The following is a 17659-nucleotide window of genomic DNA, read 5'->3' as shown; positions in this document are numbered from 1 at the left end:
GGTTAAAAAAATTAATTCAGCTATTTAATAAGCATTGAGGTGTTATTTATTCTTTTTAAATTGATATTTTATGTAAAAAAAATATTTTAAAAAAATAATTATGATCAATATAAATATTAAAAAATATTTTTTTTTTTTTACATAATGAGTGTATTTTATAAATTTTATATTTTATTTTACCTTCCATCCGAACATTTAAAGTTATTGAACCTTCAGTTTTTATGCCTTCTTTTTAAATAAATTAAAATTAAAAAAAAAATTATCTGACCTTTCATTACTTAAAAAATCTTATTTTAGTTCCTTACACCCCTCTCAAATATAGTCCCTATAGCAAGATATTCTTTCAAAGTAGTAATTGAAACATCTCATACAAGCAACACAAGGAAAAATAAAAGAAAACACTCCTTTGGTTGAAAAACTAACAAAAAAGCTTAAAAAGAAAAATCTAACCAAGTTTAGGGTATTATTCCCGTTTTTCATAGAGGGTGAACAGATTTCGGTTGAAACTGAAAAATCGAATAGAACCGAATCAATTCTGTTCAATCGATTTAGTTTTAAAATTCAATCGATTTTATTTATAAATTTTGATAATTTTGATTAATTAATTTGGTTCAGTTACTTTCATAAAAAATAAAAAATAAAAAAACGAATCAAAATTACTATTATATATATATATATATATATATATATATATATATATATATATATATATATATATATATCAAGGAAACCCTAAGATTTTTTAGTTTTGATTTCAAAATTTTTTTATGTTTTTGTTATTGAGATTTAATGTTAAAAATATGAAATTTTATAAAATTCGGTTTGATCGGTTTAAAATCGAATCAAACCGATATTTATCAGTTTGGTTCACTTCACTTTTCTCTTAATAATCATTTTGGTTATGTTTTTGAAATTCTTTATTTTCATTTTTTGATTCGATTTAGAACCAAACTAACCATTTGAACACCCCTACAGTTCTATGGTTTTTTTTTTTATCGAGAAGATAAAGAACACTCACACTGGATTCAGTGACGGAATGGACTGCTACCAAAACTATGATAAAATTCTTATTCTCATATAAACCAAAATATGCACTCTTCACAAAAATAATATGGGACGCCAAGCGCCAGCCCACTGAGCCAACCGAACACTATACCACAACGCCTCGACCCACATAGAATTTTTATTTTTTTCTGTTGAAAAGATAAAGAACACACGCACACTAAGTTCAGTGAGGAAAATAAATCATTATCAAAATCATAGTAATTTTAATAGAATTTTTATTTTCATATAAACTCAATACATGTACGATGTAAAATACCAAAGCGCTGTTTCCCTTCTATGTTTCACACCACAGAAAACATATTTTCTAATATTTTTTGTCTTCAGGCACCTTGTCATTATGTATAAGAACACAGAAATTAAATTGGGTTAAAAATTGAACATTTGATACAGAAAGAAATTAGAAGTACGTTAATTTGTAAAAAATTTAAATAATTAAATTTTTTAGAAATTTTTTTAGTAAAATTAAAAAATAAAGTTTTGCACGTCAGTTTTTATTTTTTAAAATTTAAGTAAAAATTAAAAAATAATTTTAAATTATTTATTTCCCTTTATAACAAAGCTTTGATTTCTTAATTGATTTTCTATAATTAAAATTGCGTAATTTTCCACAATTAAATTAAATAATTACCTATAAAATTTTTAAAAAAATTTTCAAAACCTTAATTATAGTTTATTTAAAAATTATTTATTCATAATAAAAAATAATCATATTATTATAAAAATAAATAACGCATTAGAAAATGATCAAATGTAGAATAAGTTTTTAATATATTTTATAATGAGTTAAAGTTATTTATTAATTATGAAATATGTGAATAATTAAAAAAAAATATTTTAAATAAAAAAAAATTTCCATTGTTGATATATATATATAATATATACATATGTTCCTGAAAAATGAAAATTCAAGTTAGAAAATGAAATGCAGGAAAAATAATGAAACATTATTGCAATAACTTAGAAAAAGTTAATTTTTTTTTTTTTGATACTATAAGTCCAAATTGAAAAGCTTTAAAAATTGGGATGAGACTACGACGGATTAGTTTGAATCCATACAGTACTTAAAATTTGAGGAAGAATTTGAAACAACAATCATAGTCATAGCCCAGCACTCCTAAACCCGATGCACACAACAAAAATCAACGCCAGTTTTTGGTATGGCAACCTCGTATCTACTAGAACACTTAGAAAAGGTCATGGAACAATCTCAGAAGGATCTATATTGCAAGTCCATCCCCATGAGTACCAAAATCCCACTTGTAAGGGACCTTGATATGTAGATCCATTGCCAAAAGTACAAAAATCCCACTTTTTAACCCTTTTTCTTCTATGATGTCAACGTTTATATACTCATTGCGTCAAATCATAGTACTCCTTTACGTAAGAGAAGCCACACCATACTCCACACATGCACACCAACCAAATCACCTTCAAAATTTTACAACATATCAGGTCAGGCCCAGTACAAAAACGCTCCGCTTGACATTCCGTATATGTAAAAGAACAATAAAAATAATATTTATAATGAACAGATAAATGCCGAAAGTTACAATGCCATGTGCCACATAGAGGGTAGAGATTATCAGATTAATATGAAGTGGCTAAGAGCCTTACTCTTCCACTGAGATGGTACATATTGGTATTCGCCAAAACTGTGCAGCAACCAGTAGCATGTAGGACACGTCCATTAGTCTTCAGGTTACAATTAATATGGTAGAATCAGCTACTAGTTAGTCCCTCCATTTAAGCATGAATATACATAGAGGGCTAAGATCAGACAACAGAAAAGCTTCAAGTATCAAATGATGCATGAATAGCTGTTATAATTCCTAAAGTACACAAACTTGCTCCTCTTTCAGAACAACATATTAATGAAATCCCATGTTAGGCTTAAAAACAAGCAGCATTTCCACTTGTAACTTGTTCACTCATGAAACTTCTTGAAGAGCTAGATTCAGCTCCTGTGTGGACTTTGCAACTGAGCCCCCTCTTCTATAGCACAAAGAAAGTGGAGGCAAAATGAATCTCTAGTAACAAATTAGAATATGCAACAAGTTTAACAGAGTGCTGAAGTATTCACCTCGCGAGGTTAGGCAAACAACGCTTGACTTTTTCAAGTTCTACAAAGCAGACATTGCAACGTTCCAACCTATGGAACCGAAGAATTAGCAGTGTCATCTTAACTACAATTATTACTCTAACAAGCTTCAGTGGCCAATGAATGAACTGTGCATACCTTTGTTCTGCTTCAATATCTACACCAACAGATGTTGATGCCGAGATAGTTGAATAGATCATTGAACCAAATGTTCTGACCAGCTTAAGCAGCATGTCCAGAGAGACGCTCAAATGCCTAATAAAGAAGACAGTTAAAATACAACTATCCCAATCTACAAAATAGAATATTTATGAAAATGAAGCATATGTCTTCAAATAACAAGAATGGTTGAAAATGAAGAAAAAAAAAAGGAAGGAATAGAGCGAAGGGCATGGACGAAAATTCCTGAAAATAATGCATCAAATTGTAAGTGGCATATGTCATTTTAGTTATCTAATTCACTACAACCCCCATTGTATAATGATCTTTGACATGCACCCTGAATCACTATACTTCAGCCATACAGATTGTAATGGTACAAGATTCAGATTTTCAAATTTGGGGATCCCACTTCTGTTTGCTGCATTCAAACTTTCCAACCTATTGTTTCGTGCATACAATTTTTTTTCTTGCCAACCAAAGCAATACGAAAAAAATAAAACAAAACAAAAAGTCAAACTACAATCTAATTTCACTTAAATAGAGAGTTGAGCATAAAGTAATCGCAACAGAGATCCATGCATGGATTTGATTTGGGCATGGGTAAAGATAGTCAAAATGAAGTGATAACCAAGATGCTGCAGCGACCTTGGTGTGGAGTAGGGGGAAACAAATCTTCTTGCATCTATTGAAGCAGCACTAGTGACATCTGCCTTTGGGGCATGACACGGAAAGATGAGGATGGGGAATAAGAAATGACCAATATGAAGCCCAACAGACTAGAAAAAGTCTTTAAATGGAAGAATGATGTCAACAATTGCTATTTCTATATGATTTTTTTTAATGAAAATACTATTATTGACAAGATTTATTGTCATTGGCTGTAAAATAGTAAGTTGATCATCTGTCAAATAGTATGTTGATCAACATTACTGGCTGTAAAACAGTATAGTGATCAACTATTGATAATTTGGAGCACTATGACTATTCTATCTACTAATTCATTATAAACAGAAGATATTTTAGTTCTATTTGTTCTACATACAAAAAAATGCCAGCTACAAAAGTTATACAGATTCATTATAGAAGAAACCCAGCTAATCCATTGAGAAGCCCTGTGACAAAACTAGTGTATGAACTACAAAGGTGTTTAGAACTTAAAAAATCAAGTTCACAATTGGCTACTTCATTAATTTCTTCTACGAGCCAATTTCCGGTGAAAAAAAGCCTAGAGACCCAATAAATGTAATATACATACCACAATCCAGACTAGTGTACCAAACAAACCTATCCCCTGTAGTATATACAAAGATAAATGGCGTACCCCATCCCCATACCTGCACAATGACCTGGGAACTACCAAGTATAAATTAGCCATGATACATACTGTATGACCTGAGAGAGCTGCTTTTTCTGTCCATGCTTCGTTGACAAGAAACATCAAATGAAATTCAATGACATTCCATAATCTACCATAAGCAAAATGTTGAACAGGATCCTAGTGTAATGGAACTAAAATGCTTGCTCTTTGTTTATTTCCAACTGCCACAATGTGTATTTTAATCTTCAAATCCTATCCTACAGAGTAGCATATTGATGTAGAACCACAAGAACAACCAAAGGGGAAAGAAACAAATCTCTCAAAATTTTATTAATTCTCATTCTCAATTGTCAATAACAATAATCTACCAAAATACCTAGATTACGTAGGTATTTATAGTATCCTATTGAAATCTAGGGCCAACAAGAGTGGATTAAAAAATAGGTAGGTCTCCATGCTAAATTAGGCTTGAAATGAGATCTCCATCACAAAATGGCCAAAGATATTTTTGGTTTGATTTGCCAACACTTATATGCCTTTTAATTTTCTTATACACTGCTGATGTGGGACTTGTTTCCCACAAGCCATTCCAACACCCCTCAAGTGAGAATCCCTAACAATAGGATCTCAAGCAGCAGAAAAAATAGAAATAGAGCAGAGGAAGAAATAGAGTATTAGGTAGAAGAGAATAGAGAGAATGAGAAAAAAAAATTGAATAGATTCTTGATATTTTTCCTAAATGCACTTCTTCAGTTACAATAGCTATTATTTATACAACTACCAGCCCTTCCCATAACTGTTCCCACCAATTACAACCTTCCTAACAACTTTCAGTTCTTCAACTAACTACCACAGACCACCCTAACTATTCTATTAGTTTCGCATACAATCACAGCCCCTTATTCTCCTTATTATCAAATATTCCCCACTTCTTGAAATTATTATTGTCCTCAAGAATGAATAATGGAAACTGCAATATAACAGTAAAACTGTTGCCTCCATATCCAAAAAAAGACCATCAAATGAAGCAGAAAAATAAACAGAAAGAATCATGTTCGTTGATTTGGATTTTTTTTCCCTGCACCATAGGAGATGAATTTCTTTTGCCTTCTAGCTATTTCCCATTCATCCTCCATGGAAATTAAGAAATCACAGGAATAGTATCCACCCTCTTTCCATTCCAGCTGAAAATATGTTGCAAAACTTTGCTTTTGATTAAATTACTCCTTATCAAAATACTTCAAAAGAAAATATTCTGCCTCACTAGCCCCCAAAACCTCAAGAACAATAACCCAATTCTTCAACTAACTACTAGAGACCACCCTAACAACATGACCTAGAAGCATTACACATTTCTGAGGATTTAACCCAAAATCGTTTAGAGTGGAGAAAGCGAATCCATATAGCCGACCCCAAATTTTTGGGATACAGGCTTAGTTGAGTTGAGTTGAGTTCAACTAACTACTAGAGACCACCCTAACTATTCTATTACTTTCACATAAAATCACAGCCCCTTGTTCCCCTTATTAGTCATAACATGCAACTGGGTTGGGCTGATACTTCACAATCCCAATTGTCACTTAGCATTGCATGGGATGGCCCATCTAACTTGGATCTGGCTCCTCTCAACATGCCCTCAAGGTCTAGCTTGCTGGGCTAGCCCATGGATCCACCTAAGTCTTACTTGATTTACCCAACTCACTAGTCTGGTTCATTGGGGCTTAGCCACCATGCTATGGATCCCAAATCTACAGCCATTAGGCCTTACAATTTTGATACCATGTTGAAATCGAGTGCCAAGGAGTGTGGATTAATAAATAGGCAGGTCTCCATGTTAAACAGGCCTTGTAACTAGGCTCTCCATCACTAAAATGGCTTGAGTCATTTTTTGCTTCATTTGCCAACACTTATATGCACTTTTTTTTTTTTTTTATACTGCCGATGTGAGACTTGTTCCCACAAGCTATATTCCAACATATCACAAAATAAGAAATTACTAAATCAATACTAATGAAGAATACTAAATTAACACAAACTCCTAAATAATTAAGTACTAAATTAAATTTCCTAAATTTCTTCCTAAAATACATGGACATAAAATCTTTAGTAGAAGAAGGTCCCACATCACATATGCCATTCTTTGTGTTTACCATTACAGGTGGACCTAACTTTGACCTCTAACTCAAATGAAAAAGAAACAGAATATGATTAAATCCCCTTTTTAAGTAAACTTGTAGAAGGGTTGAAGAGGCTTTTTACATTATCTCCAACCTCATTTTTATTATCAGAACTAGTGAGTTGCTTATGAAGTACCAGTAAAAACCAATCATCTAATAGGAGCTTTTTTTTTTTGGGACCTCCTGTGTTTCATTCTTTTGAAAGGCAATAGACATTTGATCCTAATCCCAATGTATGGAACGATCTCTAACCACAGTACATTATCCCCACCATGCTGCAAAAGATCACAAGCATATGGCAATAAAAAATCAGTCACCAAACATGGGAAGTGAAACGTGAAGCACTTCTATCCAGAAAGTGGCATATACTTGTCAACAAGAAACAAACTCTGTTTCCTTTAATGCGAAACAACAAAAACCTGCAATGTGGGGGCTGACTAGCAGGAACCATAATCCAAAGCAAGAAATACCACAAGTTTCTTACCTATCCAGGTCACTTTCAAGAAGACCAGTGAGAAGTGGCAGAAGACCAGTACAAAGATCCAATGTCACAATGTCAGTTTTCTCAGTCACAATGCTGATGTAATCAGCAAGGACCTGCAACTCACAGCATATGCAGAAGAAATGGAATATATTAGTTAAGATCAAATACATACAAGTAATTATAGTGCACAAAGCACGAATAAGTTTGAGACCAAAGAATTTGAATTAGGCAGGTGGAAAAGTGTGTAGGGGATGTAGTTATGGAGGTTGCTTACACCATGATCAGCCATCTTCTCCATTGCACCAATGGCTCCCTTAATATCATTTCTCTCCCAGTATCTATATACAACCTACAACAACAAAACAAGGTTCAGCAATCTTTTGTTGGCAGTTACTTGGACACAAATATATCAAAGTCCCAGAAATTATCAATCAATTCTATCACTATTTGGTTGCTTTTAATATATGTAAATTAAAATAATTATACAACAGGACAGTAAGTGCAGAGAAAATACTGAACACTCTATCCTTGCACCTTCTATAATCCCCAGTGCAAATTTCAGGTTAAAGTAATAGTATGAAAATAATACCCATAAAAAAAAACGACGTCTAGATCATAGTATATTTATGATGAAAAGATGCACCTTTTGTTGTAATTAAGTCCAATGAAAGTACAAAGCAATGCAACTATGAAAAGTTCTTGAAAGCAACACATTCATAGAGAAGCATATGTGAACCCTGAAATTGGGATACATAGAACAGCCACTACTAGAATGGCACTGTCTTTAAGGCAATGAGGAACTCATGAAGAGCAGTAAAAGGTCAAAGATAGCCATATAAAACATCTCGACCAATCAATGTCAAAAGTTCAAACTTTTGCTTTGAAGGCAGAAGGCAAACTCTTGTTCAAATTTGACCACTTCATACTGCTTGGCCTTGGCAGAGAGCTACAAAAAACGTTTATGTATACCCTTCACACAATGGGTTTATGCTGAAGTAGAGGCTGAATTGTAAATTAACTACAACCACGGGCCACAACCCCCCAACAGGAAAATGTAAACAAACTTTCTATATCTGCAATTGTCATTTACTTTACAACACTCACATGCACACTCATATTAGCTTAATCTTTACTTCAAATAAGATCACCTGTAACTTTGCTAAACGAGACTGCATGGAGCTGATAAACTGATCATGCTGTTCCATTGCATCTGCAATAGCATCCTCATCACTAGCAGAAACTGTTTCTTTTTCAGTAGATGGGGAGCACCCTTTCTGTTTAATCTTCAAATATTTACAAGCAAAATGTGCACACATTAGCATCTTTAAGGTGTCTGAAAATAGTAGGGGTTGAAGACACAAAGAAAAGAAATAGATTGAAAAATATCATTGTAGTAACGCATGATAATTTGTATACCAACTATAAATTTCATCCAAAATAAGATCATACAAATTAATCTGTAAAATTTGAAACCCATCTGTAGAGAGAAAGAGAGAGAGAGAGAAGATGAGGAGAGGGAGGGAATGCAGTGGATTATTATTAAAAGTTCAAAGCAAGTTGTGCTCCAAGTTTTAACAAAAAGTTACATCCAATATTAATAATTTGGCATAACCACAACAAAATACTGGAAGCTCTAAAGTTTGCCATTACCCAAGAACTTCAATCTATTACAAGAGAATATAAAATATACTGGGGAGGCGCTACGTAGGTAGGCTTTATCTTAATTATTGTTGGGCTCCTGATCTCTCTCATTATCTGAACCTAGTACTATTTATTTTCATCCCAAAAATTTTCAGTGATGGCAAGGGAAAGTCCCTTTAAAAAAGAGGGATAATGTCATCCTTATTTATTACTGCATGTAGTGGGAAACATTTGCATATTTCAGAGTCCTGGATTTGCACAAAGTTTTTACCAGTATAATAAAAAGAGCCACTTAAAACTGGAAACATTAAAGATCAAACAGGGCCTTATCCGAAAATGAAGCCAGATAATTAAGGTAGCATCAATCAGTTACATGGTTAGTTTGGTTCCCCATTGCCTCCTTTCATAGGTGTCTCTTGTTCAATTTGCATTCAACAATTACAGAAAAGCAAAAGACGGGAGAATCATATGGCAGGATCAGCAGAAAAATTTTCTTCCAAGGATCTTTGTACATAACAAATCAATAAATCAGAGAAATCTTCAAGCCAGGGACTTTAGAATATAAACATGAAGTTGTAACAGTGATCGAACGATTATCATGTCTTGAGACATTTTGTATGTGATATCATTAGAAACAGAATAGCGTGAATTGCAAATTTCCAATTCTATGGTATCACTCATAAGCAGAGGATACAATGATAGCTCAGTGCAAACTGAAGATAAAAGCCCTTAAAATCAAATACATTCAAATGATGAATTTCATTATTTTTCATTTTTTGAGCACAACACATGGCACTTCATTAGCAAAATGCACAATATAATTATGCACTCACCAAATAATAGTACGAGACACCAAATTTTCCAAAGGCTAAAAAAGAAGCCTGGGAAGAGAGAGGGTGTGTTGTTTGGGGATTGTGTGGGAGGAGGAAGAAAAGCAAGCATAAAATTTGAAATTTATTCCTACCGTATTGAAAGGATGCATGTTGACTGCAGATGTCGTCCCAGGGAAACACCCAAAAGTTGGTCCCTCGTAATTAGATCTCCCCCTTTTTCCCCAATTTATGACCAGTGAATGCATTCTTCCTACACATATCCATAAGTTAAATCTTTGGATTGTTCACAAACGACTAGCTATTCAGTTCAATCATACCTCCTTTCTGACTTTCAGTCAAGGTTGCATCTCTGCTTACTTTATGCCCCCGAGAATCATCTGAAATAATAATTAGGTGTTTCAATGCAAAGCCTAAGATCTTAAAGAATTAAAGACAGCAATTAGAAGTTAGCAGTAAAGGAATACAAATCCAACAATTCAATGCGCAGCTCGAAAATCACATATAGCACAGAGTCCAACCTCAAAAATCAGTAACTGATCATTGGAATTCTTTTTTACATGAACTCCAAAGATTTAGTCTGACAAATTCAGTCTCACTTTCTCCTCTCCTTCAGTTTAGTTTATGTGCTCCCACATTTAATCTAAATCACAAGAACCTTTCCATTGTAATCTTCAGGTCTAACCCTGCTTTTATTAACCACTCATATTTCAATTGACTCATACCCAAAATTGCAAAAAGCAAATGAATTTAAGATAAGCACTTTTTATTTAGAGCTTCAGAGTCTTGGGGCATGTTCTAATTGGCTGTAGTGGTGAACCATTGGAAATGAGCAGCTGGGAGTACTTTGAATTATAGCTTTGAAATGCCAAATCCCTAAAATTTTGACACACTGATCCAACTACCAATTGTCCAACAATTTCCACCTCAACACCAACAACCCCGACCCCCTCTTTCAACCCACCCACAACAACAAACAACAAAAGCCCTTTCTCTTCTCCCTGCCAAATTGACCTCAATAATTATGCCTTTCAAAATAAAGTGAAACAAATATCCCCAAAAGCTAGACATCTTAAATAAACTTCTCTTCAACAATAGAAACAATGGTCACACCCAGAAAATTCCAGCAATAAACTTTTCAATTTGAGCAACTCTCAACACAACCAAAATGAAGCATTTTGTATTCCTCTCTAACCAAAGCATATATTATCATTATCCTATAAATTAAAACATTAAATTTCAATTGTTTGTAAACCATGGATCATTAACAAATCTCTATGTCTACATGTGTGTTTGCAATTCACAGAGCGAAACCAAATCAAAGGCAAAACATATGCTCTTAAAGACAGTAAATTAGTAATACTTACAATTTTCTTCCTGGTATCTAATAGGAGGCTCTGTCATCAAATTTGAATCCAGTTTTCCTGATCCAATAGGTCTATCATCTTTAATATTCCTCTCTGCAGTTGAGATTCCATGAAGTGAGCCTTTAACTGTAGGAGAAGTATTCCTATCTGCAATACTGCTCAATTCTGTAGTCTTGCAACTTGGAGACTCGGAAGGGATAGAAATGGCAGGTTGGTCCATGTCATCTCTGCTACTTTGAAATTTTCTGTAATCACTCGTCTTTGACTGCAAAGAAAATGGCATTGTTCTTCCAGCAATTCCAATTTCTTTTCTAGATTCAGTTACTGGTTCTGGCCTCATACTAGTTCTAGGGACAATTACGGGTATGACATCTGCCTTGTTGAACATTGGTGCATTAACTGCCAATTGGGCCTTTGTAGAATTCCTTTTTGGAGCTGCTGCATTAACTGTTATCGGGCCAGCCATGGTTGTCTTCACACCAGAGTTCAAGCTGACCCTTTGTGGAGTACTGGGTACACTTCCTGTGGCTTCAAACAGTAATGTAGCACCAGGAATGAGAAGCATGCATCACAATCTGACTTATATTAACCAATTTAAGAAAATTATATCTGAGTGCGCGCATGTGTGTAGAGATAAAAAAAGTGCAAGAAAAAATATATATATATATCATAGAAATCCAGAAAATACAATGAAGAAAAAAACAAAGAATATTCAAAAGCAACATACATGCCAAAACCTTTGACTCCTTAGTTGACTCCTTAACAGGATCAGAATTTTGAGATACTGACAACCTTGCAAGAGATTTTGTTTCCTTTACTAAAGATTCTGAATTTTGTGAAACAGATAACCTTCCCAAACTGGTCTTTGCTGTAGATTCAAGCAATATTGATTGATTCCCACTTACACCTGACTTAGATTCTGAATAACCATTGAATCGATTAACATTTCCAGGTGCATATGGTTCAATACGCTGTTCAAAAGATTTTTAAAAAATAAAATAAAAAGGAAGAGCCAATGTGTCAGATTCAAATTTAGACTTAACCATACAACATCAAATAACCATGCAACAAGTAGAATTGTAGAAACAGTGACTATTACCGAGATGTCTACAACCCATACTCCAACACAACTTTGATTATATGAGCAGCCAAGAAGCTTTCCTTCATGAACATTGAGATCAGACAATCTAGACCATCCCACATCCACAGCATCATGGCATCTTATTGGTTCCCAGGAGAAAACCTATGGAGATAAAACATTTAGAAGCTAGTAAACCTAGTGCATCATGTAAACATAGTAGCTCTCCAAACAGATAAAGCTAAAGAAAGAGCTTACTTTCAGATTTTCATGCAATCCGCAGAGTAGAGTCCTCCCATCAGGATTAAAGGCCAAACAACGCACTCCAGTAGTCTGAAATAGAATAAAAAAAATCAAGGCGATACATTTCCAACTGAAGATGATCATAAGAGAACTAGTAATGCCAATTTGTTATCACCAATCATCCCTAAGAACATAAGATTACCTCAGGCCCTGCTGAACCAATTAGTTCAAAGGTTTCAAGGTCCCAAAATTTGACAGTCCTATCAGCAGAACCTATACAAAGACAGCAAATACAACATACAAGGTGAGGCATGAATTCTCCAGGATAATTCAACTTTTTATTAACAGATACACAGGTAGTGACTCAAGCATTGCAATAACTAATCATGACTATAGTTTCCTTGTGCATACATACGAGAATCTACTCATTCAAAGCAGAAAAAAAAAAAAGAGAGAATAAATCACTTCTAAATTATTTTATTCATCAAAACAAATTTCTGCAGTTAATTCAAAATTAAAGAACACCACTGATCTAAATGCCCAAGTGTCAGAAAGAGGCATTATCATCTTGTCATAATTAGAAGAATTATTGCATATGTTGCAATCAATTTATATGGGAAAAGCATGCAGCTAAGAATACAGCACAAGGTAAAGTGTAGAACAAACAGAAAATTACATTGCAATGTAGTTCTCTATTTCCAATAATAAAGTAAAACTAACCTGTCGCCAGTAGAAACTCATGGGGATGAAAATCTATGCACTGAATCTGCCCTTCATGACACTTGAAATCATGCAATAGCTTTCCAGCAGTCAAATCCCACAGCTATTTCAAAAACAGTGCCAATCACAAAGCTCATCAAATAAGGTATCAAAATCAACAATAGAAGTATATGTGTTGTGTTTCATGGAGACGTTTATTACAATGCAACAAAGATTTACATGATACAGATTAGAAATAATAAATCAGCTCCTCATGTATTTGATGCAAAGGGAAAGCTTTGCAAAAGTTTTGTTTAACATATGAAAGAATTGGGTCAAAATGCAAGTTCAAAGCATGTAAGAATAACCGGGAACAACATTTGTGCTCGGAAGGATATAGACTGGCTAACTGGTGAGCCAACAAAAATAAAAACCATAGAATGATTTCGCAATGCAAACAATATCCCTAGCTCCCAGTGACAATTCATGAAAAACTCCAATTTTGGTTTTCAATTCAAGTCAAGAGGCATATAAAACATACCCATGAACATTTGATTGTACCAACACAACTATCCAAACAAGGATACACATATGCAGACGATAAAATGAGAATATGCAATAGGACTGCATATCAGGAACGTGTACAATTGAAGGAGTTTAAACTATGGTCCACAATTTACCACACAGGTCCCAATGAAAAACTTCAGTTTTTTACTTCTTATGAGAGACACCACAATAGAACATATGAGCATGTGCATTTGTTTCTGAGTTTGTATTTAGCATACAGAAAGAGAAGGAAGTAGTTATAACCTTGACGGTGTTGTCTTCTCCACCAGATACAACCCAACGGCCATCTGGGGTAAATCTGATTGCATTGACCCCTCGAGTGTGGCCCTTGTATGTATGAATACAACCCTTTTTTCTGATATCCCATATCTTAAGATTTGTGTCCAGCGAACCAGATGCAAAGAACTCCCCAAAAGGATGAAAGTCCACAGATATACAGTTGGATCTATGACCAGTCAGCGTACGAACAACTACACAGGAATCAGATAAAAAATGAGAACTGAAGAAGCATAGAACATGATATAGACAAGATAATAAAAATAAGATAGGTAGGTAAATTCCTCTCTATATAAGGTTTCCAAAATGGTAAAAATGAATTTGTTGAAACACTGAAAAGAAAGCTGTAAGGAATTGTTTAGTATACTCTTTGCCTCCTCTAAATCCCAAAGCTTGATTGTGCCACTTGCAGCTCCAGCAGCTACTAAGACTTCTGAAGAATCAAAACTTACTGAATCAATTCCACTAGTATGTCCAGATAAACTCTGCATATGGGGCTCAGAATGTAAGATCAAGAGAAATGGAGAAAGGAAAAATAAAGAATAAAAAGAAGTAGCTATTATGTATAATTTGACTGATAAATGACACACTATTAGTTATACAAGCTACAGATAACAGGGAAAAATAGGCTTTGGAAAGCATTAAACAATTTGCAATTTGGATACAGAAGCCTGAATTAAAGAATAAAAAAAATAAAAGGAAAGAAAAATGAAAACAGAGAACTGACCAGTATAGCATTGGGCTTCCCAATAGCCCAAAGATTGACCTTGTGATCTTCTCCTCCGGTAAGAAGAACTCTCGACGATTTCCTCCCAATTTTGAGGCAATTAACACTGGAAGAATGTGCCACAAATTCCTCTATTCGAAATTTCAAAACATGCTGTTAAGGCTAACAACTAGAGTTAAGCAGTTGAATCAATTATTCCAAGCGATTAATCAAAAGAGAAAAAGGAAAAACCCAAAAAAGATTTTTCGAAAAAAAAATCTGAATGGAATGAATGCAGCGAAATTGCAGATCAAGAAACAAAGAGAACCAAAACAAATGCCGTTTGGACGAGCAGATAAAACCCTAGAATTAAAATAATAAAAGAAAAGAAATGGATACGCAGCTTGTAGGCGCGTTTGGTATTCATGGCACAAATGTAACAGCAGAGAGAAATGAAAACCTAAAAATAAGAAAAAGATAGCAGCTTTCTCTTGAGACATTCAAATCAAATCTGCTCCTATCTTCATGTTGTTGATCCCATGAACAGAAGATAAAGGGTGGTTCAGATCTAGCCAAATCCAACTCATAATCCCCTCATTACTGCAAATTAAGAAGCGAAAAGTCATTATCAAGTGCTGACTAATTAACCCAGAAAAGGAAAAAAGGTGAAAGAGAGTGAAATAAACCTAACAAGAGGGGACATTGTCAGAGCAGCTCAAGTGCTGATTTTCAAAGCAACTTCTTCTTCTGCACTAAAAAAAATGAAGTGTAGAGAAGAAAACTAGGCAGTGTGACCAAAAATTGAAGAATTACAATAGAGATGAGTGTCGGCTTTCTTGGCTTTTTCGTTTTGTTTTCCAACTACACAGATTTAGAGAGAGATTTTAGTGAGGGGACACACAAAAATGAAATGAAACACAGAGAGAGAGAAAGAGAAGAAGGGAAGCGCTTTCACGAAATGTGTCCCTCTCTCATAATTATTTGCCGCCTGATAAAAAAATAAATGAAATTCCTGCTGATAAATTATTCCGCTCGACCATTTAACTTTCAATTTCGAGACCGCCGGAGTTATAGCTAAATTTTTTTTTTATAAATATATTATTAAAAAATATTAAAATTAATTTATAATAAAATTTAATACATTTTAATTACAAAATTTTTAAAGTATATATTTTTAACAAAATTAAAATTTTCATTTTCTGAAAAAAATTTGTTTAACTTGAACTTCAATGTTGAAAGGGGCTGAAACTTTTTAATATTATAGTTGTATTTTGTTGTTGCTATTTTGAAATTATTATTTTTTACACTAAAATTAATTAATTTAATTAATTATGATATGAGATAATTATTAAATATCTAGAAAGTTATTAAGAAGTTATCAATATTTTTAAGTGGTTATAGGAGAGTAGGATGGCAGAATGTGAGGTTGACAGTTTAGAAATCTTGTATGTACTCACATATAGAGCTATAAAAGTCAAATATGCAGCAATATGAAAGCCCCCTAACACATTAACAATAATAACTCAATCAGACTTTAGTATTTTTTATTTTTTATTTTATAAGTCTTTTATTTTTTAAAAACTCTTTTATTTAATTTCAAATCTTATACTTTCCTTTTACGCAATCAAAGCATTAAATTCCAGTTCACTTGCCTTTAATTACTTATTATTCATGAGATTGACAAAACTGCATACAATAGAGTTAATTCTCACAATCATTTGATCTGAGAAGTTAAAGCGCAATATCAAGTAATATACTTAGTATCTGACATTCTCATGCAATCGTAAGCTCTGAGACAACAAAATTACTTCCCAAAAAGGAAACAATTTTTAACTACTTGATAATTGTGATGTTACTTGCTATTACTTGCTGCTTTCCAAAAGATGATGGTGGAAGAGCCTAAGGAGGTTCTTAAGAAACTAGTAGATCCCTTAAAAGCTGAAATGTGTAGTGGAGTTATCATACAATGCACCAATAAGACTGTGCAGTGGAGTTACCATACAGGATCTCAACTTCTCATTTCTGGCTCAGTTCTCTGGTAGCTCTAATGCTTATCTTATAGCCAAGCTAACTGATACTACAATCATAGTGGTCAAGAAAAAGTTACGCTATCTACTACCTATGGAGCTTGGTTATCATACAGATGAGCAGAGGTCTCTATTATTTTTTGCTTTGTCCACCCTGATTGCAGGAGGCACACTGCTCCAAGACACGCAAACACAGGTTTCTAAGAATCTGCCAGGCCTATACTGAGAAGATTCAGTCTTTTGCAGCATTTTTTGCTTATATTACAACCTTCTCCACTAAACACCATGTGCTTAGGGAGCTTATTCAGAAGGCTCAATCTTATGTGGTCCAAGCCAGGGAGAGGGAGGATAAAATGAAAGCCACTAGGGCCAAGGTGGCTGACCTGGAAGAGCAATAATCTCACTTGAAGACAGAGATCACAAAGCTAAAGGCAGAGGAGGCCTCCCTCATGTCGTTAGAGTACAATCTGTTGGTTGTTCACGTGATAGACAAGGGCTGTGATCTTGTCTAAGGGGGATGCTCTGAGGGAACTGGTTGCACCTATAGAGGCTAAGATTTGAGAGCACCAGTCCTGTTCATACTTCCTAACTTCTTACTGGAGTTGTTGGGCTGTCCTCTGTGATTCTATTTTATCTCATCTTTAGATTTCTGTTATTTATTTCCTGGTCCCATGAACCAATATACTGATCACAGTTGTAGTACATTTATTTATTTTATGATATGATTAATTTTGACAACTATATTGTGAATGATAAGCCAATGCAGAACGCAATCTCAGGTGATATACTCAATATCTGGCATGCTCACACAACCGTAAATTATGAGATAACCAAATTACTTCCCAAAAAGGAAACAATTATTTATAAAACTATTATTATGAAAAGTAGTTTATATGTTTGTTAATAAAATATAAAATTATT

The 17659-nt window shown here is 33.9% G+C and overlaps 1 protein-coding gene across 2 annotated transcripts; it reads right to left on the bottom strand.

Annotated features, from left to right (window-relative positions):
- Positions 1 to 2104: 2104 nt before the first annotated feature.
- On the bottom strand, positions 2105 to 15681 carry LOC110634218 (katanin p80 WD40 repeat-containing subunit B1 homolog KTN80.4). 2 transcript variants are annotated; one of them, XR_002490946.2, is made up of 20 exons: positions 15398 to 15679; positions 15111 to 15311; positions 14733 to 14863; positions 14373 to 14490; positions 13973 to 14199; positions 13184 to 13286; positions 12666 to 12736; positions 12479 to 12553; positions 12242 to 12385; positions 11870 to 12113; positions 11143 to 11670; positions 10096 to 10155; positions 9910 to 10028; positions 8453 to 8587; positions 7579 to 7653; positions 7305 to 7417; positions 3302 to 3418; positions 3146 to 3214; positions 2680 to 3057; positions 2105 to 2493 (listed from the first exon to the last, which is right to left on the bottom strand). XR_002490946.2 is itself a non-coding variant. In XM_021783163.2 (19 exons), exons 2-19 carry the CDS (start codon positions 15136 to 15138, stop codon positions 2994 to 2996), a joined length of 2421 nt encoding a protein of 806 aa, XP_021638855.2. In that variant the 5' UTR covers positions 15139 to 15311; positions 15398 to 15681; the 3' UTR covers positions 2560 to 2993. The 2 variants fall into 2 exon arrangements, 1 of the variants encoding a protein (XP_021638855.2); XM_021783163.2 differs by lacking the exon at positions 2105 to 2493 and having other exon boundaries at positions 2560 to 3057; positions 15398 to 15681.
- Between the last annotated feature and the right edge of the window lie 1978 nt (positions 15682 to 17659).

Source organism: Hevea brasiliensis, chromosome 1 (genome assembly GCF_030052815.1).
Source record: "Hevea brasiliensis isolate MT/VB/25A 57/8 chromosome 1, ASM3005281v1, whole genome shotgun sequence".
In the NCBI taxonomy this organism is placed as follows: Eukaryota; Viridiplantae; Streptophyta; class Magnoliopsida; order Malpighiales; family Euphorbiaceae; genus Hevea; species Hevea brasiliensis.
The sequence above is the reverse complement of the archived record's forward strand: the minus strand, read 5'-3'. Positions and strand labels throughout refer to the sequence as shown.